General features: G+C 37.1%; 2 protein-coding genes across 2 annotated transcripts in view; one reads left to right on the plus strand and one right to left on the minus strand.

The window, feature by feature from the left end:
• Positions 1 to 2,304: 2,304 nt before the first annotated feature.
• On the minus strand, positions 2,305 to 10,463 carry LOC149013065 (protein mago nashi homolog). Its single transcript, XM_089159088.1, has 3 exons — positions 10,166 to 10,463; positions 9,868 to 10,044; positions 2,305 to 2,625 (listed from the first exon to the last, which is right to left on the minus strand). The coding sequence occupies exons 1-3, from the start codon at positions 10,379 to 10,381 to the stop codon at positions 2,566 to 2,568; spliced, it is 453 nt and encodes a 150-aa protein (XP_089015214.1). The 5' UTR covers positions 10,382 to 10,463; the 3' UTR covers positions 2,305 to 2,565.
• Positions 10,464 to 14,880: 4,417 nt separating this feature from the next.
• LOC149013066 (leucine carboxyl methyltransferase 1 homolog) overlaps positions 14,881 to 22,167 on the plus strand; it is a 34,461-nt gene continuing 27,174 nt past the window's right edge. The window contains exon 1 of the mRNA XM_089158294.1: positions 14,881 to 15,002. Within this exon, the coding sequence (XP_089014420.1) occupies positions 14,923 to 15,002 (80 nt within the window). The 5' untranslated portion in view covers positions 14,881 to 14,922. The remainder of the gene's footprint in view (positions 15,003 to 22,167) is intronic.

Raw genomic sequence — 22,167 nt, forward strand, 5'->3', positions numbered from 1 at the left:
TTAAGAACTTAGTACCTTGATATTTATTTTATTAGAGAATCTAAAAAAATAATTTCATATCTCAAGTAAAAGGTATATAAAAATAAATTCAAATAAATAACTTAATCGGATAATTTTATCGGATGGATATAACCGATAAGAAATGGGCATTACCATATTCACATCCTATTAGTAATTAGATGGATTCAGATATCCCTAAATTGATGCAGATGCAAATTCAAAAACAGATTTCGATTATCCATTTACAATCCTAATTTACATGGCATCAATTGGAAAACTTAGTGCTACCGCAAGGTAGGATTGGCCGAGCCTTTCAAAACCTTAGGCCCATTCCAAATTCAAAGCTTGGTTTAACCCTAGCTTTGGGCTTTGATCATCAGGGGCCAAACATGACCTTCGGTTGCCTTATTATTTTCTGTTTTTTGCCCAAAGATGATTGATAACCTTATCCATGGAGAGGGAAACCTAGATAGTTTAGTTTAGGCAACCTTTTTTTCTCTTTTTCTCTTTTTCTTTGCCGAAAGGATGATTGGTAACCTTATCCACGGAGAGGGAAAGCCAGATAGTTGAGTTTAGGCAACCTTTTATCTTTTTCTCTTTTCTTTAAGAAAAAGTTGACTTCCTTCATTGAAATTTAAAAGAGAGAGGGACGGATAATTGCTTAAAAGCTCAAAATTGTGATATGAACATCCAATACCAAGGAGAGTGATTTGTCCTAGCTATCATACGTGCATTAATAGCATCGTTCAAGTTAAGATATCGATCAATGCTAACAAAACCCTAGAAATAATAGTGTATATCCAATAGCAACAAATGAACTTCGTGGCACACGAAACACATAGCCACATATATGATGAGTAAATGCTCAAACGAACATGAGAGGTGCAAGCCATTGATAATTCAGACAACTGACAGTGAGAAAATCACCCTAGGAGGATAACACTGACATGGTAATTGAGAGAAACCTCCTTGACAGAAGTTGAGTGGCCTTTATCTAACAAACCAACCATCCTGATTGCAGGGATTTACAGCAGAGCAACAAAAAATGCAAGATAAAGCTATGTTCTGACGTGTGGAGGAGCAGCAACAAGACTCAAAGTGGAAAATTGGAAAATCTTGTTTGGTCTTTTTGTGGCTTTGGGAAATGCCCACTCTAATAATCTGGTAGGTGTTTGTTTAAAACATTTTTCTCCTCCTGTGGCATTCAGATCTTAGACACAAGAATTAAAGTATCGTATCGGTCAGGTGATTTTAAAAGATGTATCATCCTATACTCATATTTTAGTATAATTCAATGGAGAGACATATTAAGATGTATCTTATCAGTTGGGTTAAATATGAATACATATCGAGTATCGACTATTATCATACGGTATCGTGGGATACTTTAAACATTGCTTGGAAAGTTTATTGGCAACACGATTAGCCTCATGGTACACGAGGTGAACCTCCACACAAAAACCAGATCGAAAAATCGTGTTGATATAAAAAACTAGCGAAGCATAGTTGTCATCCACCAATCGTAAGAAAGTAATTAGCGAAACCGCCTTCATGGAGTCAGATCCAACCTCAAGGGGAGATCAGGAGAGACCTTTAACTTGCGTAAGGCAAAGACCTTCCTGAATGGCTTCTAGTTCTGCCATTACAATGGAGTTTGATAACACCTTATTTACAAATCCACCCTTAAAACACCTTCTGCACTTCTGAAAACACTACCTGCTCGAGCAAAGCCATTCTTCTTGATTGCAGCATCCATAACTTGATGATGAGAGGAGGTTGATTAACTTATATTGAAAATATAGTTTAAAAAATAGAAAAATTACACATAAACCCTTTAGATTTGCAATCAATTACATCTACTATTCCTAAAACGGAAATAAATTACAAATACCCCTTAATGTTAAATAGTAAAGCTAAATGATGAAGAGGTATTTGTAATTGATTTCTTATTAGGTGTAGTAGATGTAATTGATTGTAAATTCAGAGGGTCCATATGTAATTTGCCCTAGAAAAACAAGTTTTGACCCGAACAAATTACTCATGTCAAGTTATTAACTTTATAAGATTGGATTCAGACATATGCAATAGGATGTAAGAACTAAGAACCTTTCTAATATTGCCATTTTAAGCGCTCACACCTAATAAATCACATAGGCCACAAATTTTTAGCATCTGCCTCCTCTCCAACTCCCATACCCAACTCCCTTCAACATTACATAGTTCAGTGTTGACAAAGAGAGGAGGCAGTCAAAGGCCTCTTCAAATAGAAGGTGAGAGACGTAGAACAAACATACAGAAATATAATTCATTAAACTCCCACTTTCATAAAAATGTGCTAGTACGGACAAATCACAGATTCTTTTAGAGTGACTCCCACACCACCTTTACCATCCAGACAATTCAATAGTGAAATAAAACTGAAAAGGATACAAGACATAGAAACATCTAAATTGAAAAAAGTGCAACAAACCAACATGAGGCCTACCTATCCTAGTATCCATCAAAACCAAAACATGGTTCCTTGGAGATCTTGGGTCATTGCAGCAAAAACTCTCCCCTTATAGCTTATATTGGTTTTATTTTAAAATGGAGAGAGATAAGAGAGAACACAAAGCACTTGAGATCCTGCAAAAACAGAAAACGAAATGTATTATGAAAGTTGAAAAATTAACTCCATATAATTTAATATTTAAAATGATAGGAAATGTCGAATTACGTCTTGAATCTAAGACTTTAAATAATCCAAACAGGACAGGAGAAGTTTCCAAACAAATCACTCTCAGAAAAGAGGTGCAACTATCCTCACCCAAGTAGAGGGAATAGATGCACAAACCAAATCATGATACTGATAATCAACAAGGTAGTCCATTGAAACCATTAACAACTATATGTACACATACCCAGTTAAATACTGATAATAAACACAGTGGCCCATTGAAACCATGATCATCCAGAACCCTTTACATGCAGAAATGAAATTTTGAAACACACATTCAACCTTTAGCTTATTTGACTGAGACTCTATAGCACAGGTGTCACTCTCCCTCGAAAATCACAGGAACATCCAGCCTAAGGATGCCAGTGGACTCGAATTCTCATGGCCTCCATAAACCCCACATGCCATTCCCCAACAAAATAGATAAGATCTCAGTGAGAATCTCATTCAAGATGACATACAAGGAATAAAAAATGAACAGTTTCGAACAAATAAGAAATTTTTTAATATTTTGAGAATCTTGGCAACATCTCAGTAAAACCTTGAGTATTTCAAGAATCTTGATGATGTGGGCCTCAAGAACTCTGAACTGAAATTGAACTCTCAAATTAAACCTCTGTTTTTAATTTCTAAGACTGATCTGAACTCCCAATTGGATACACTATTTCTGACTTGTTTGTATAACAGATTGCAGACCTGAATTCCTCAGTTATTGAAATTAGGGTTAGGGTTTATAGGGCACTTGGATTGGCCTCTATTTTGGGGTTTTTAGAACTTTTGGGTGGGGTAAAACAGAAACTGATTTAGGGATACAGATTGAGGTTAAGGATGTTAGGATTCTAGCAGGGAAATTAAGTAATTATTTTCTTTGGGAAATTATTCAAAGGTTTTGAAGGTCTAGGGGGTTTAGGACTATTGTTTCAGAATTAGAGTTCTAAGGGATTTGAACCAGACCTCATTCAGTTCTTAGGTTAGGGTGAAGACTGAATTTTTAAATCAGGTCTGATTCATGAGATTAGGACCTCTGTGTCTAGAGTATTTCAGGTGTCCGAAAAGCTGGTTTCTTCCCCTTCGGGAGCTGGAATTAGGGTTAGGTATCAAGGGTCTCAGACTAGGCTCTGAATAAGCCTAAGGTTATGGTTGTAGAGGTCTCAAGTTAGGGCTGTAAGTGATCTATGGTTAGGTTTCACAGTTTTAGGGTTAGGCTTTTCAAAATAGAAGATCAGAAGAGTGGATAGGGAATGGGATAATGCTGACTTGTTGGTTAACTGTATTCAAGTCTAGTGATAGCTGAGATGGTGATGTAGTAGTGAAGGTAGGTTGCAAGCACTGCCAAAGGAGAATCCTTCAATTAAAAACCCTAGGTTGCTTACTCGATCACATGGAGGTCCCTTAACACTGATGAGAAGCTCTACTAACACGTTGCTCTTAGCCTGCAACACACTCTTTACCAATTATATTCTGAAATCTTCAATCTAAATTCTGTTACAAGCATAGGCTTCAAGATATAGCCTTAGAACTGACTCTCCTAGTTGTACTCAATATACTAATCCAAATCAAATAAGCTCTTATAACTAAACTAAAAGGACTCCTAAATATCGTTGATTGATTTAGGCTCCTAAAACTAAAATAAAACATAAGAACAAGACTATTCCCCCTTATAACTTAAGCTGGCAGAATTCACATAATTAGACCAACTAAATTTTATAAACTAACCTATTTTTGTACTTGACCTAGATGCTAAACTTTTGGGTCCATAGAACAGGCCCATGACCACAAAAACATATTAAACAAAGGCCCAACCCTTGTAGCTATCAATCCAAGTTTGAAAAAACGCCAATTCAGTGTCAGACCTACATGAATTCTCCCATCTAGAAAAAATTCATCCTTGAATTTGGTAGTGATGTGGGGGGAGTAACATGGGTATAGCAGCTCGCACCATTCCTAGGCAAAACTTAGAAAATGTAGGAACACTAGGAATGAAGCCTTAAACTCCAAGAGCTTTTTCTTTAAAGAGCCATAGCCACATAACAAATTCGATATGATGCTTGGGGTCTTCTTTAATCACATCTCCAGCTACTATTATTACTTCAACCATGTCTTTGCAAGCTTTTGTAGCACCATCCTCAACTCTAGCGACCATGTATCAAGGGCTTGAGTCACCTCTACATCTTCCACTGTTTTAGCCTTGCTGTCTTTAACAATTTCTTCTAAAATTACTTTGGCTGACATGGGCAGCAGCTCTTTTGTGGGCTGTGTGGGCTTGACTTAATATTGTATTTCCATCGTTAAAGCTTTAACTGCAACCCCTTTTTTTTATCAATATTTGCCTTGATTTCTTCAAGAATCTGCTCCCTTAGTCTTTCTATGAGAGCACAAGTTTCTTTGACCCAGTTATCAAGACTTTCAACCTTATTTACGTCTTTGTTACCATTCCCACAACTAAGAACTTGGATATGAGAATTGTTTTGAAAATTTTCTCCAATAATGGGCTGTATAGCAATGTGCACGGGCTTCACACCCCAAGCCTGATTTTATTCTCTTTTCTTCCTCCCACAATCACCTTCAAGCACTCAAGTTGATGTTCAAGGTTTTTCTGTAACAACAGTAACTTTATAACACCCCCAGCCCCGGAATTCTACATTTCTACTAATCCTTTACAACCCAAAACTGTAAATTCCCCTTTTGTTTTGTTCATTTATTCAAGAACTAAATCATTCAGAACCATTCCAGCCATTGAAAAACCTTCTCCATTTGACTGAACATTTCCCCCACCCCTGTAGGAAAATTGGCCTGATTGTAGTCCCTATCTCTTACTCAAGACTCTGGAAAACCATGTCTTTGGTTTGTCCTATGGAACACTAAACTTCATCCACTCAAACCAGTTGATGTGAAAAACCAATTTTAGGACTAGTGTTTTTATGAATTGATTCCCTAAAAATGAGGATTCTCCCAAAATCTTCCAGCAAATAAACCTAAAATATCATGGGAAGGATGGATGTTTGTGGATCTCTAACAAAGCTATGGGAAGATCCTAGCGACAAGTTAGGATTGATATGGGTTTTTTTTACAGGCTCCCCTGAGATGGTTTGAGATACCCAAAATTAATATTGGATGAAAAGGATCAATAACAAAATCTAAATGGGTTGGGATCAATTGGGAAGAATGGTAAAATTAGGTTTTAATTCACCCTAGGGTTGAAAGAGAATAGAGGGGATCAATCTTGGGAAGGTTTTGGCTAACTATGGGCTTGATCTCTGAAGGAAGGAATAGCTTTGGTAAGATCTGGTAGTCTTGAATCTTTCTTTTCTCTCTTCTTTTCTTTTGTTTCTTTTCCTCTTTCTTTTCTTTTCTTTTCTTTTGTTTCTTTTCATTATTCTTCTTTCTTTTCCTTTTTTCTTTTCTTGTATCAGATTTGCCGCAAGTCAGAAATAGAAATAGGGTGGGAGGGATGCGATAGAGAGAAGAGACAGAATGAGGGAGCCGTAGGGTAGGGGAAAGGTGGGGAAGGGGCTGGAAAGTGTCGCAGGGGGGCACAGAAGTGGTTTTAGGTTGCTGTCGGGGGTGAGGGAGAAGCAAGGAGGGGGCTGTGACGGGGTGAGGTGGGTTCCTAGGGTTTGCACAAGAGGGGAAAGGGGAAGGGAAGGGCTGCGATGGCCCAGGGAGGAAGGGGAAGGGCTGGGGGTGTGTAATTACTTGAAGAAGATGCCGTTGAAGATGAATGGCTGCTGGAATTTGAAGATGGATTGCTGCAATTGAATCTAAAAGATCTGAAAATCCGTTGTGGACCTCCCAATGAGAACCACGACTTGTTTCCCTCAAACAATATTCAACTCTTATTCCATGCAAGCTAAAGTTTACAACCATAGGCTCGCTTTATAGCCTTACATTAGACCCCGTGGGGGTGGGGGGCCTTAACCCAAAAACTAGGAGACTATTTGGACTCAACTAAAACTTAGACCTCACTTAACTAGGGTTTCCTTTATAAGTCAGGATACCCATTTACAACTAATCAATAACCACCTTGCAAAACAAGATTAACTTATCTAAAAGTCCTACTTTAAAGAAAGACTCCTAAGGACTCAAGAACACAACTAACTAAGACTTTTAGATAAGTCTGGACTCTGAAAATTAGATTCAAAATACTGTAATTAAATTCCAGCAGATAATTATGGCTGAAATTGACCAAATTGCCCCTTTAAGGGTTCTGCTAGCCCTAGATGCACCACTTTGGAGTTGCTTTGGGGCCCACTCCGAGGGTTTGGCCAGGGGCTGAATTAACCTTACTTTTTTTTACTAGCAGAACTAACCTCACTTTTGACTGATTAGTTCCTGTATTCTCCTAACAAAACAATTCAAGTTTGGTTGCATTCTGAACAACCTCAAATCCCCTCATTGCTGAAATTTCAAATCCAGCAGCATTCCACCATCTACAAAACCCCAAACCTTCACTGATAGACTACAACGTCAATGTAACCTAACCCTAATTTTGACTGACCAACCTGAGCTTCCTAGTTCACAGTAGTCCTGGTTATTGACTCCTAGCTGAAGTCCTGCCAATCCAAGACTACATAAGCTGGACTCTCAGAGACCTAATTTTTTTGCAACTTAAAACACTTTAAATAATAATTATAAGCAAAGATAGACCTAACTAAATCAATGAACAGAATCCTGTGAACAACCCGTATTTTAGGCACATTAAAGTGGCTCATTACATTTAATACCCATTGTAGACCAAAGATCCAACATGTACAAGACCAACCCAAGTCTTCTGTCCACTAAAATAGGCCCACTTTTTTGTTTAATCTGCATCATTTGGCTTCAGGATTTGGATTGTGTTCATGCACTAGGTCTTTTTCCTAATGTACTTCTAGCAATTATTTCTGTCTCAACATGGTTTGTTAAACTCTGTTGTATATTTCTTCTTCCTTATGTACTCTGAGCAATTCTTTCTGTTTCAATGTGATTTGTAGAACTCTGTTGTAGATTTTTTGTTGGAAATGCCATGTAGAAAATTTAGGAAGATATCATGGCATACTCATCTGGATGCACCTGTGACTACCTTGCATACAGGTCCTAACTGATGCTTCTTTACTATCTCATTAATTTACCTCTTCTTAGTCACAAGCAGTGTTCACTGTCAATCTTAATTTCTAGGAGACAGTTAGGGTTTCCTTTGAATCATTCTACTAATACCTATGATAGTACACCTAATTCACGTACCACTCTGTCAAACTTAATATAAATAACCATTAACCTGATTTTTTCACCCGCAAATCTAATTTTATCAAATACAAAGAACTGAGATTTGTTTTTCCCATGTAAGTTGGTTAACATGAAGTTGGCAGATGAACTATGACTGTTGAAAAATCAACTCATCATATAGCCCCCAATGAAGTGATCCTTTAATTTCCTTGAAAGAAGTAAGGGTGAAGTATTCAAGGTGCTAAACATATGTAGATCACTATTAAAAGCTATATTTAAAAAGCCATGACCCATATCCTGGAATTTGAAGATTGCCGCACATATATAGGACAGATGTATAATCATATCCAACCACATAAAAGCAGCTTATCCACAACTAGGTACCTATTAAAAAGAAATTTTCTAAAGATATTACAACCAAGGAACAAAATAATGGTCTAGTTCGCCCAATGTTCGCCAGTTCACTACGTGGTGAACTGGGCGAACTGCCGAAATCTTGCTGATATTTTGGCGAGATTTGGCCCAAATATTGGCAAATTTTGAATCCCATTTCAGGGAGTATTTTTTATCATTTTGGGCCCAAATTTGATGCCAATACTTAATAAATTTGAATCATTTCCTATAAAATTTTCCATGCACATTCTCCTTCTTAGCCACATTTAATATGTTACATTATGAGGCCTAAATCATTGGGATATAATTAGAAAGATTACCAATTGACCTTGAAAATTCCATTACAAAATCCCTTCATAATTTAAATTGTTTCCATAAATTTATTTATATATATACTCTTCTCTAATCACATTTGGCACATTGCCTCTTGAGGCCTAAATCACTGGGATATAATTGATAAGATTGCTCATTGATCTTTAAGATTTTGCTAAAAAAATTCTTCCTAATTTGAATTATTTCCCAATAATTATTCTACGTAGATTCTCCTCCCTAACCACATTTGGAGTATTGTCTTTTGAAGCTTGAATCATTGGGATAGAATTTGTAAGATTGTCCATTGACCTCGAAGATTCTGCTATAGAATTGCGAGAAATTTCCATCTCCAAAATAACGAAATTTTGAAGATATATTGTGAAATTGGTGCTCTATCAGTTATTTCGCCGAAATTCACCAAAATATCGCCGAAATTTCGGCAAACTTGGGATCATCTCGGTTTCGCCCCCAATATCGTTTCACCCCCACCGAAATGGCCAAAATTCGCCAAATGTTGCACCTTGATTACAACACAAGAATGAAAACCAGCCTCTCAAGAATGATGAAACAAATGTGTATTTTTCACCCAATGAAAATCATAACTGAAAGTCTGAAACACAGTAGCTCAGAGTATCAATTCAATGACTAGGAAAAAATGGCATTCACGCATTAACCAAAGCCAAAGTATTGAACACAAATAAGAGTATTTAAATGTACCTGCTTTCTTTCCAATGCAAGTATTAACAGGATTTTATATACAAAGAATAATACAGCTTTTATTGTTTTGGGTCTTCACTAAACCACGAAATGAATGGAATCACAAGTAATTGCTCAGCCCATGACCTCATATCAAATGTGTTACAACGCCGATATCAGAAGATATAACATCAAAGATACGTTGAGATGCCACGTATTTTAGAGCAAACCACGTAAACAGATAGAAGCATGTTTCAACTAGTTCTGCTAGGGCAAATAATTGGTTAAAGGGGAAGAAAGTCATTCCTAATCTGTTCTTCCTACGGGCTGGTTTAGAAGGTGCAAGTTCGTCGAACCCTCTAGAATTACAATTGGTATGCGTTATGCGTTTTACATCGGCAGAATAATGCATTCATATTCAGACAAAAAGCTATCCCATGGAAAATTTAAACAAGCAAGAGTGATTTTTAAAGACTGGTCCATGCATAGCAAAATGCCAGAAAATCCCAATGTAGGAAAAACAATAAAGGAAGGGGGGAGATTACCTGAACAAGGTAATAGAAGATGCGAAGCCCTTCGGGGTCTTTGCTGCTCTGAACATCCACAAGAGACCCTATCTTCGAAGTAGTGAAAGAGATGTGCTCGTTCCCCATCACAATCTCAAGCTCTTGTCGCCCAACGCGATCGGGTTCTGGCCAGTTGTTATCATCTTCCTTCATTATCTGAAGCGTCAAAACCCACCAAAGTTCACAAACTCGTTCATTCGAAAGGGAGATAAATAAAAATCTACATATACAAAACAGAAAAACCCTAATGAAGAAAAAAATCGTAAGAAAAGCATACCTCGCTTTCAGAAATTATTCTCCGACATTCCTTAAGAACAGCGGGGGTAAGGAAAACTTCCTTGCGAATCATAGTATCGTTCTTGTAGTTAGAGTTATTGGCATATCGAAGCTTCCCATCGGGGCGAAACTCGAACTCCAAGAACTCATGTCCAAACTTTCCTTTGTGCCCTACATAATACCGTAGATAGAACTCACCATTGTCTTCCCCTGCCATCTCTCCCCCTCTTCTCTCTCTTTCTATCTCTATCGCTGTTTCTCTCCCTCTTTCTTTGAAGAATACAGAACCGAAGGGAAATCAGTCTGCCACAGAGAATATCAACAAGACAGAGGTGCCAATTTTCTTAACCCGGATCCGAGTCGCCAAACCTGACCAACCGGTTAAAACGAGAATGAACCAACTGATTACCCACCCTGGTTCTTTTACTTATGAATTGTCAATGCCAAAAAATTTTACCCCCACCCCCTCAAAAAAAAAATGCCAACACATAGCCAATGAGAGCAAATTCGACATTTTCTACAAACTACACTTCCATTACATGTATCTACCAAAAGATAAACTACATGATATAGCCAAGGATTCGACATAACCAGGACTAGCCCGTCCCAACCAAATAAACTCAACATGATATTCCTAATTAGCACCTGAAGCGGACGAGTCTACAAAAGCCAAAAAAAGGGGGATAAAGTTAGCAACTCTAACTAATCAGTGAGAGAAACCTCCCCCCAAACATACAGAAACACAAGAATAGAAGTGTCAATGGGTCGGGTTGGGTTGGGCTAGCCTAGAACGCTAACTAAGGGTGTCAACTATAGACCGAAACCGTTAAACCGTACCGGACCGCGCTGCCTAATACCGGACCATACCGAACCGTTCAAAATTCGGTACGGTACGGACCGAAACCGAATTTGGAAATCCGGTCCGGTTCCGGTTTCAGCTATAGAAACCGACGGTACACACCCGAACCGTACCGAATGTGTGAACCGATTCCCGTACCGAAAAGTCAAGGTTACATATGGTAATTTGCGATTTTGCTTCTTAGTTTAGTTTGCCCTAGGCTACCTGCGATTCTGCAAAGTGTGAAGAGCGAATGCGATTGCAGCGATTCAGGGTCTTCAATCTTCACTCATCTCTCAATCTCTCATCTCTCGAGTCTCAATGTTTGATTCTTTCATGCTCATCGTCTTCGTCTCACTCTCATGAGTCTCATCCTGAAGAATCAATGAAGATAGAGCAGCAAGATAAGAGCATAAATCGTCTTCGTCTCACTCTCGTCTTCGTCTTCTTCTCACTCTAGTGCTTTACTTATATGTTCTGAAGATATTTCCGACAAGATCCAGACCTGCAGACCAAACTCCCTTCAGGAAAGCCTTGCTCCACGCGAACGAAAGAGGGAAAGACCGAAAGACGTTAGAGTTCATTTCTTCTTCTACGATTTCCTTATCAGTCTAGACCTAATTTATTGCTTTTATCTTTTTTAAATTCCATTAATCTTCTAGTAGATGCATACAACATACCCCTTTTACCAACTTCTTTCATAATTTGAAAGGTCCATGTATTGGTAGCAGTGAATATGAATAGAGGAATATGTTGAAACCCAATGATGTTCAGATTGGTTTTCTAGTTTGGGATAGTGTGAATGTTTGAAGGGCTGATGAATAGAAGTGCAGTCATCCATGTTTTGTATTCTTTGTCAACGTATTCTTTATCAAACAATTCATAGGTTTGAAAGGGTAAAAGAAAATATATATATATGCACTCATGTGATGCAACCCCACAGATAAGTTTTAGGCGGATGATGGATGCAAACCACTGATTTACGAACAGATTCTCCAGTCCATTTGTAGTTATTTGTGGTATTGTGGACGGTGGTGAGTGACTCAAGTCAATAACCGTGAGTCTGTATCAAATTACTATGGTCATTCACTCATTTGGTGCGACAGTGCGTGAAAGTGTGAAACCGATTGTATAACGAAACTATACCGAACCACGCTAGAAACCGTATTAAAACCGTTTTTTCATACCGATTTTATACCGAAACCGTACCGGACCGTTTTTGCAAATACCGAAATCGTACCGTACCATTTAAATTCGGTACGGTACGGTTTTGGTTCTAGGTATTCAAAGTTGGTACCGTACCGAAACTGTACCGAATTACCGAAACCGTACCGATTGACACCCTTAAGTCGCTAACCCTGTTTAGAGATTGGAATTAAAACCTAAGCCCTACCAACCTTATCAAGGTTTAAAATCCCCAACCCTAACCCCCTGACAAGACTCGGCCCGCCCCAATAGTAGGGTCGGGTTGGCCCTGATTAACCATAATAGGGTTAGGTTGACCCTGATTTACCTAACCTTTACCCTAATTTTTATTTTTGCTAGGATAATATAATAATTTAAAACACACTCCCCCTCTTCTTTTAGTGTCCACATTGGGTGCTCCTATGACAAAATTACTCAATTGGGAAAAAGATAAAAACGATAAAAATACAGCGTGAGATTGATGGAATGTAAGATTTGTGGAAATATAATTAGAAGTTTAGGAAAAGCATACATGATTGTTGATTTGAGAATTTGATATTTGAGCAAATGTATTTCGACATTTCCCATTGATTGTTCTTATTAAGGAAGTATATCCTTAGTATCTACCATTGATTGTTCCTATTAAGGAAAGCACTGTAGATATATGTATGTTTAGTATTTATTATTGATTGCTCCTGTTAAGGAAAGCATACATTGATTGCTCCGGTTTAGTATCTACCATTGATTGCTCCTATAAAGGAAAGCATTGTAGATATATATAAGTATTTACTATTGATTGCTCCTGTTAAGGAAAGTACACATTGATTGCTCCTATTTAGTATCTAACATTTGTTGCTCCTATTAAGAAAAGCATTTAGTATCCAACCATTGAATCCTAATGAAAGCTCATATGATTATTGATTTGGGAACATGAGATTTGTGGAAATATACTTAGATATTTAGGACTAATAAGATCATTACTTTACCAACAAAATAATGAACATTGATTGTAACTTACCAGAACAAAGATGATATTCGATTTGTTTAAAGTCATTTTTAAAACTTTAAATATAACTTTAATTAAATGAAACCAATAGGGTCGGGCTGGGCTAGGCCAAGCTGGCTCGATGGCTAAACCTAGACCCGACCCAACCCTAACAGGGTTGCTTATTTAGTAACCAAAGTATGTCCTTCGAGTTGAAAAAACCGAGATGGGATTGGGCTGGACTCATGTTGGGTTAAGGGCTAGTCCAAGTCAATAGGGTTTTATTGATACTCCTATATGTACAGTTTCAAAAATCCAAAACCCATTGTGTCTCTAGTCTCCTTGTTGTCGTTGGAGTCAACCTTGCAATAACCAATATGGGGTCAGTCACAAGTGCTTGACTAGCTTGGTCATATTGAGGACCACAGAGACTATCACCCTTCCCCCCCCCCTCCCAAAAAGAAATAAACTCCCATCTTATGATGCCATAAGATGATGGGTATTTAGTTTAGTTGTGTTGGCCAATAATAAGTTTGGTATAGCAGGATTCAGGTTGGGAACACACCTTAGCGAAGACAACCTGGTTATGCATGCTCCAAAGGACATAACAAGTGTGGATAAATGTAGGGAAAACCAATAAAGAGTTGACTTGTCCCAAATAGACCTAATGCATATGGAGATACAAAACTGAATGGGGGGAAGAAACAAATAACAACACCATACAAAGCCCCGAAGGATCATTAAGACATATATGCTAGTACGAGAACACTCAAAGAAGAGGTGCAAACAAGATTCCTCGTGTTGCGAACATAAACTCCAAACATTGTCATAGTTACACAAATGTTTTAAAATCATTTTAACATAAAGACAAAGCATTGGTTATTCGGATTTATGGTGCACGCTCTCATTTTATTTCTTAATGAACATCTTTCCCAACCATAAAAAGAAAGAAAAAAAAAAAGTCACATAAAAACTAAGGGTGTCAATCGGTACGGTACCAACTTTGAATACCGAAAACTATAGCCTTGCTGTACCGAATTTAAACGTTATACGGTTTTGATGTTTGCAAAAACGATTTGGTACGGTTTCAATATTAAATAAGTGTAGGAAAACGGTTTAAACACGATATCTAGTACCGTAGAATTTTAGTACGAATGAACCCACGTCACTTTTGTTATTAGTTTGTTAAGATTCTAATAAAATTTCGATCAAACAATCGATTGAATCTAATAACTGAGACAAAACAAGTAAATCTAAGAAGAGGAGTGAATAACGAAATGAAAAACTGAAAATGATAATTAACGATACGGTAAAGGTAAAGTGTTTTAATTGTAAAATTACATTGATATTACTTAATTTGATACGGTACTAGTTCGGTGCGGTTTCGATACCATATCGACGGTACGAGTACTTAACATCGAAATTGTACGGAAGAAATTCAGTTTTTGTACAGAATTTTAAACGATATGATATGATGCAGTTTTAGACGACGTTGTTTAATTTCAATACACAATTGACACCCTTAAACAAAACGTTGCGATTAGATTTAAAAATACAAATCAAAGTCGACTTGATAAAATTTCGACTTTTTGATGGGGTTATATCCTCTAAAAAAAAAATTTAAAAATTAGAAAAATAAGTTTTTATCGGCAATCTCAGGTATATATAAGACCTAAAAATATTTACGAAAGCGTTCATTTCCCTCCAATCTCTCCTGATCAATTTCGCGGTTCAGCAAAGTTGGACGGAAATGGCGAAAAGAGTGCCGGATTCCCACAGCAACACCGTAGCCGTTCAAGCTACCAACGACGATGCTTCTGCAAGTAAACTGTGTGTAAATAAAATATCTCTATCTGATAATGTATTATCTTGCTGTTTCATTTGGGTTAATTTAATTCGGAAATAGTTGGATTGATCTCACGATAACGATCGAAGGTTTCGTAATTGAAGCGAATTATTGCACCACTCTCATCTTATTCGTCTTTCTCAGTTTTTTTCACGAGAGAGCCGTGATAACCAATATTAGATGTATAGATTTTGCAAGGGCTGGAAATCTGAAAGTGCTTGTTCCGTTTATAGTATTCTTACCGAAGGGCTGGCTTATTTTGGATGTCTTTAAATTCGAACTTCCTAGGTTTAACTGCGGGAGGAAATAGTGCGCATAATCTTCTTAAAATGAGGAGGACTTGAGATGAATCTATAAATTGTGTGATTGTCTAATTTGAAATTCCATTCCTGTGAACAACTATGTTAGTGCTTTTGAAATAATTAGATTAACTCTCAGAAAAACTGAGCTATATGAAATAAGGTTTCTTAATACTTTAGGTTGCTAGAGAGATTATCTGTAAACACTTATAATCTTGGTTATCTGTACTGGATATTTCCTTTTGTGTATATGTATATACATATAGTTAGTAGAACTTGCATGTGGCTCTCTTTGCTCTTTTAAGCTTTTAAATGGTTGTCGATCCATTGGTCTGTAGCCGGGGGGGAACCCGATGTCCAGTTCTACATACATTGAGTGCTAGCTATGAGTTGTATCTGTTAGTCGTCTTATTTTTCTTGTTGTCTCTAATGGTCCACAATTTTAGAATTTATGACAGGTATGGTTGCATAGATATGTCATCCACCAGACGTTAACTTAACACTGGAAGTTGATGTGATTAGGTCTTTGGTCTTATAAATTCACATTATTCCATATATTTTTCAATGTATGCAGCAACAAATATGTTAAATATTATAGAACCAAGTTGGTTTTTTAGCAACAATGTAGAAATTTGTTTGCTGACTTACATTTGCTATAGCTACATAGAAGGGTACTACTTGTTGTCGTCGTAATTTAATGTGTACTAATCCCTAATAATGAGGCTGTCACACTTTGAAAGTTGAACCTTTGGGTTAGAAAATTGTTATTTGATCAAGGGGTATGGTAATGATTGATGATTCTATGAAAATTTATGTTTTAATTATGCAACTAATACACTATAATATTGCTTTATACCAATAAATTAGTGAGCTTACACTAAAAAGAATTAGTTGTTACATACGTACTTTATGGGGGATACTACCCTATGATTTATGTCTTTTGGCCATCGGTTTTGGGTCTAGAATAGAGGTTGTAGGACCAATGGTGGATTATTTAAGATGCTCAGTCACAATTCTTTTTGTTTTCTGACTTTTTACTTCTGGTCAACCTGAAGAAGATTTGGTGTTGCCCACTTATGCAACTCTGGAGATTCTTTTAAGCATTCCATTAAAAAAATGGTGTTAGTGGGGTCATGTTGGTTTTATTTGGAATATCTGATGAGTAAGAGTGTTGTGTAGTGTGATTACCTCTTCAATGGATTTATTATACTCCGATGTCATACATTACCAGCCATGAGTAGTTGATCAGGTGATGGTTTTAATAATATTTGAGGCAAAGAATTCAACACAAAATTTTGGAGGTATGAGGGATATGTGGACTTTTGTGTGAATTTGGCGTTCATGTTATTGCATTTGTAACATGCTGCTTTCTCTTCTACGACTTGAACGTGTTGCATTCTTTGGATGGGTTGTAGTAGGGATTTGCAAACTCGAATTTGTATAAATTATGCCATTGACATAAAAGTATTGTCCCTAGAAGAAACAAGTGATTTGTTATGTTTTTTTCTTTTAAAACGGTCTGATTGTGTCCTCTACTAAGTTGAAAAGTCATATAAAATATTATTTCATGTAACTGGAATAAGGTTGAGGGTTTCTCAATAAGATCCCTTATTGTAAATGCTTAGCGTTTCTATATCTGAGATACTTGGTGGCACTTGGAGTTGTTGCCTTCAGTCTTGGTGAGATTTGAGTCCTATGTAGTTTTGAGCATTATATTGTGTAAGTTGGAGGGTCTTATTATTAGATTTTTGTTTCCGATCAAGTTTGCTTGCCTTTACTTCTTGGATGGGGGGGGGGTCTATTTGGATGGTAGATGCACCGGTTTTCATGGTTGATATCTCTGTATAATTGAAGACTAATATTGTAAAATGCTATGCATAAGAATATTTGAGATGGTTGTGCCTTTGTGGCAGCATGTTACTTATTTTGGTTTGCATTTAGCTTGGCAGGTTGATGGTCATTGATGTTACAGTGACTATTGGTTTTTGGGGCATCAAATCGAATAGTTGTTGCCTAGCATTAGTGGCACAATCACCCCATAGTGTTGGAATTATTTGTTCTGAATGTAGAACAGAAAATGTGAAGTTATGAGTAGCGAATAACGTCACAATTGGTATTGTTTTTGGTTCCGGGGGATTTTGGAAGAATTTGCCGTGTGCTTATTAGTTGAATATGTCTTTTGTATTTGCTTTTGCAACTTGCAACTAATTTTTATTGGCACTAATTTTTGGACTTCTACAAGTAACCCAATAACATCTGCATAATAGATATAAACAGTTAGAATTTTTTTAGGGAAGTAGTTGTGAATAAAATTGCTAGTTCAATAAGTTGGGAATGCCATTTCCTACGGAAGACCACCTGGTCCCATGTTATTGTTGACCTCCTTTAAGTCCATGGAACTATATTTGATGTTGTATGCTGTGTTGTTGCTTTGTTGTTCTTCAATTGTTGTCATGTTGTTCAGTGTTAGGTAATGTTTCTCATGGACAATTTTGATTCACAATCATTTAAAAGAGCAAAGAGAGTTATGTCCATTTGTAGACACGACTCATAGGAAGCATAATAACAACATTCTTTTTTCACAACAATTAAACAGGAAAAATAAAAGAAAAGAGGGGATTGTAGAAACGACTTACCAGGATGTACAATGACAAATATCAATGTCAGCACTGATAAAATTAGTGATATTCTTCTTCAAATTGTACCTGATTTGATCTTGATGGAGCTGAATAAACAAAAGAGAAACAAACCAAAAAAAAAAGGAGAAAGAAAATAATCAGTTTTCAACAATAATGCCTTATCTCTCCCCTTATCTGTCAAATTGAATCTCCTTGTACATATTATGATCTCTTTTCTCCAACAAATTCTGAATTGAAATAATTCTCCCTAGCAAGCAACAACAATCATGCTCCATGTGAAGGAGGAGGAGTGTGTTAAATCGAAGGGAAAGTTCATCGTGAAGTGGTGGTTGTGAGATGAGAGGAATGCATTAAGCGAACGGAGATGAGAGCATCATGCAGGGAAGAGAGGAGTTGATTGACATTTTTCCTCTTTAGGAAAATTATAATATCTAGTTATATGATAAGACTTTTTAGGGATAAATAGGACAATATGGATTTATGATAAATTTATAAAAAAATAAATGAATAAATGGACAAGTTTATCTTAAAGATTAATTAGAATTTCTAAATAACTATATGAGAAGTCTTTTTGGTAGAGAAATATGATAATTTTGTCTAATGAAAGATTTGCCACGAACAAAAGTACGTTTATACACACACACACACTATATATATAGAATATAAAAGTACATACTTTCATTGGATAAATTTATCCTATTTCTCTACCAAAAAGACTTTTCATAGTTACTTAGAATTATGTTTTCTAATTGTTATTTAGGAAACAATTGTCCATTCATTCATTTTATTTTTATAAATTTTTCATAGTTCATATTGTCCTATTTCCCTTACAAGGCCTTATCATATAACTAGGTAATCTGATAATCTGATTGGGTGAAAATGTCAATAGACGACTGCTCTTCTAGCGCGATAAGCTCTGCTCTCACTTGGCTTAATGAACTCCTCTCATTTCGCAAACAGCCTCCTACTCTCTTCTTGCGCGATAATCCCTCCCTTCGCTTAATGCACTCCTCCCTCCACGCCTGGAACGTGTTTTTTATTGCTTGTTGGGGAGAGGTATTTGATTTAGAGTTTGTTGGAGAAAAGAGATTGCAGTAAACACTAAAAGGAGGTTTGATTGATTAGGGGAGAGACAAAGCATTGCTTATTGAAGACTTTTTTTTTTCCCTTTTGGTTTCTCCTTCGTTTGGTAGGTTCGCTTGAGGTTAGATCCGGTGCAATCTGATGAAGAGTATCACTAATTTTATTAGTGCTCAAATTGATCTATTGTCACTGTGCTTCCTATTAAGTCACTTCTACAATCCCCTCATTTATTCTTTTGTTGTTCAATTGTTGTGAAAAAAAGAAATGTTGTCATCGTGCATCCTGATAATCATTTCCACAAACACATGTGGCTTTCTTTGCTCTTTTAAAAGACTGTTGATCAAAAGTGTCCATGAGGAACACGACTTGATGAGTTGATGCTGAACAACATGACAACAATTGAGGAAGATGATGTAAACCTAGGTCAAGGGTTCACTTTCAGGGTCTTCTACAATGGTTGCAGCAGTTAGTTAGGCTTTGGGGGTGGGTTTTAGGATTTCAGCCAGGGATAAAAGTAGGTCTAGAGTTGCTGGTTTTGGGTGGTTTTTAGGAGCTGTTAGGGTTTCAGAAGGTTCAGAACTGAACTGGGAAAGAATGGACAGAAATTGGAAGGTTTGAAAAATCTCTGGAAGTCTGCAATTTTCTGCCACCTCTAATGAAGAAGAGGAATTGCAGGAAAATTTCAGCTTAGGGTTTAGAGGTTGGAAAGGGCTAAGTGCTTGGGGAATGCAGTCCTAGGCTTGGTGTGATCCTAGGAGAGGGTTTAGGGGTCTAGAGGGGCGGGGGAAGTAGGGGTTTTAGTGGGCTATTCTGTTGCTTGCACAGAAACAAGGGAAGGAAAGGGATGACTTGCGGACTGTAGGGAGAGGTCTAGGATGTAGGGGAAAGTGAGGGAGAGTGGTAGGGGCAACCTGCGATTGGGAGGGGAGTAATTTTACGGTCTGGAACGAAGGGAGATGGGCTGGGATGGCTGCGGACAGAAAGGGAAGAAGGTTGGAGTTACACTTACTCGTGAATTGAAAGAATTGCAAAAAGCTCTTTGTAGAATGCTTGAATCAGTGATTGAAGACCTTGAGGTTGAAGAAACAGTGCACAAACCCTGCCGTAGGGTGTCCTCTAAGGATCCCACGACTTTCACAAGCCAATATTCTCAAACTCTATTTTCATTCAATGATCAAGACTGAAAATTACATTAAGATTTAGGCTATTTATAGCCTTGCAAACCCAACTAAACTCAAATTGATAACTTGGCCCCTAAGTAAACAATACTTGCCAATTAGGACTCAACTGGACAACTCATACTAATACTCCAAAAAGGAAATAACTCTTTCCTATTTTAGAACAACTCTAGGACTATCAAAACTTGAAAATGAATCAAATTACTACGAGATTCCAGCCCTTAGATTGGAATCTCTTATAGACACTTATTTGTGACTCAATAAACACTTAACTAAAATTGAACCACTTTAAGATAAGGTTTCCTAAATTTAAGGAACTTTATCTTAACAACTCAACACAAACTTTAATGGACTATAACTCTTAACTAACTCATCAGAAAAAAAAGAAGAAAAACATTAATATTCCTGACCCTGGGATCGTAGGGAGCAAAATAAAACCCATATTGAGCCCCAAAAGAGGGGTTTGGAAAATGACCAGAATACCCTTGGGGTATTCGGCCGGCCTTAGTTGCACCTTTTTCGGTATGATTTTTTGGCCCAATTTTGGGGTCGAACCTAGGATACATCAGAAGAACAAGGCAACAACACAATTTATAGTGTCAAATATGGTTTCATGGACTTAAAGGAGGTCAACAAGAACATTGGAGCAGATATGGTCTTCGGTAGGGAATGATATTCCCAAATTATTGAACTAGCAATTTTATTTACGACAACTTCCCTCAAAATTTTCTAACTGTATCTATTATGCATATGTTTTTAGTTTTCTTGTATGAGTCCAACAATTAGTGCCAATAAGCTGCAAGTTCCAGAAGCAAATACAAAAGAGACATTCAAATAAGCACAAGGTAAGTTCGACCACTTGTAATATTATTGAATAAATGTTACAGTTGAAAGACATGAAATGCCTACAAGAACAACAACTACAACAATAAGCCTTTTCCCAACTAAACAGGGTTAGCTACATGGATTCTTGCCCTCCAATCAGTTCTGTTTGAGGCCATGTTAGATACAAGGCCTAAGCTATGCACTGACAAATTCATATTCAACTAAATACTATTTATATATTAGTTTGAACTTGCATGCGGCTCTCTTTGCTCTTTTAAATGGTTGTCGATCAATTGGTCTTAAGTAGGGCAGAACCCTCTGTCTAGTTCTGTATATATTGAGTGCTAGCTGCGAATTGTCTTTGTTAGTCGTCTTATTTGTTTTGTTGTCTCTGATGGTTTACAGTTTTGGAATTTATGGCAAGTATGGCTGCATAGATATGTCATTCACAAGATGTTAACACAAGAAGTTGACTGATTAGGTCTTTGGTCTTGCAAATTGCACATTATTCCATATATTTTTTAATGTATGCAACAAACAGAGATATTAAACATTAGAGCAAATTACATGGCACCCACTATATTTGGGTGAAACTAGTGACCACCCACTATTGTCTCATAAATAACATGACACCCACATGCAAATTACAAGTTACCCACAGTTAAGTTTGCTGTTAAAATGAGTTATGAAATTACCTAAATCCTTTGATGCCATACCCAACCCCTAGGTGGGTGAAGGGAGAATTTTCTTATGCGGAAACCGCCCACCACTGCTGACGACCAGACCCCCTCCCCGCCGGCTATAACAGCCCACCCCCTGCTCTCGAATCGCTCTTATTCCTCAACGAGTAATCACCAATCTCAGGATTCTCCCTTTCAAAATATGCTTGCACCATAGTTGTCAAGGTATCTCCTAAGTGTCGTCTCGGCGTCTGGGCTCCTTCGGAACGCCTCAAATTGGTGTCGCCTTATTTTTAGGCAATAAGGCGTTCGCTTTTTTTTTTTTTTTTTTTTTTTTTTTTTTTTTTTAAATCACGAGAAATATGCCTAATCGAAGGCATATATTGAAATACTTATTAGATTCCGATTGTAAAGTATCTATTGTTTGAACCTAAATGCATATGTA

This window comes from Hakea prostrata, chromosome 6 (genome assembly GCF_041222555.1).
Source record: "Hakea prostrata isolate BN-2017 chromosome 6, UWA_Hpros_2, whole genome shotgun sequence".
NCBI classification, from domain to species: Eukaryota; Viridiplantae; Streptophyta; class Magnoliopsida; order Proteales; family Proteaceae; genus Hakea; species Hakea prostrata.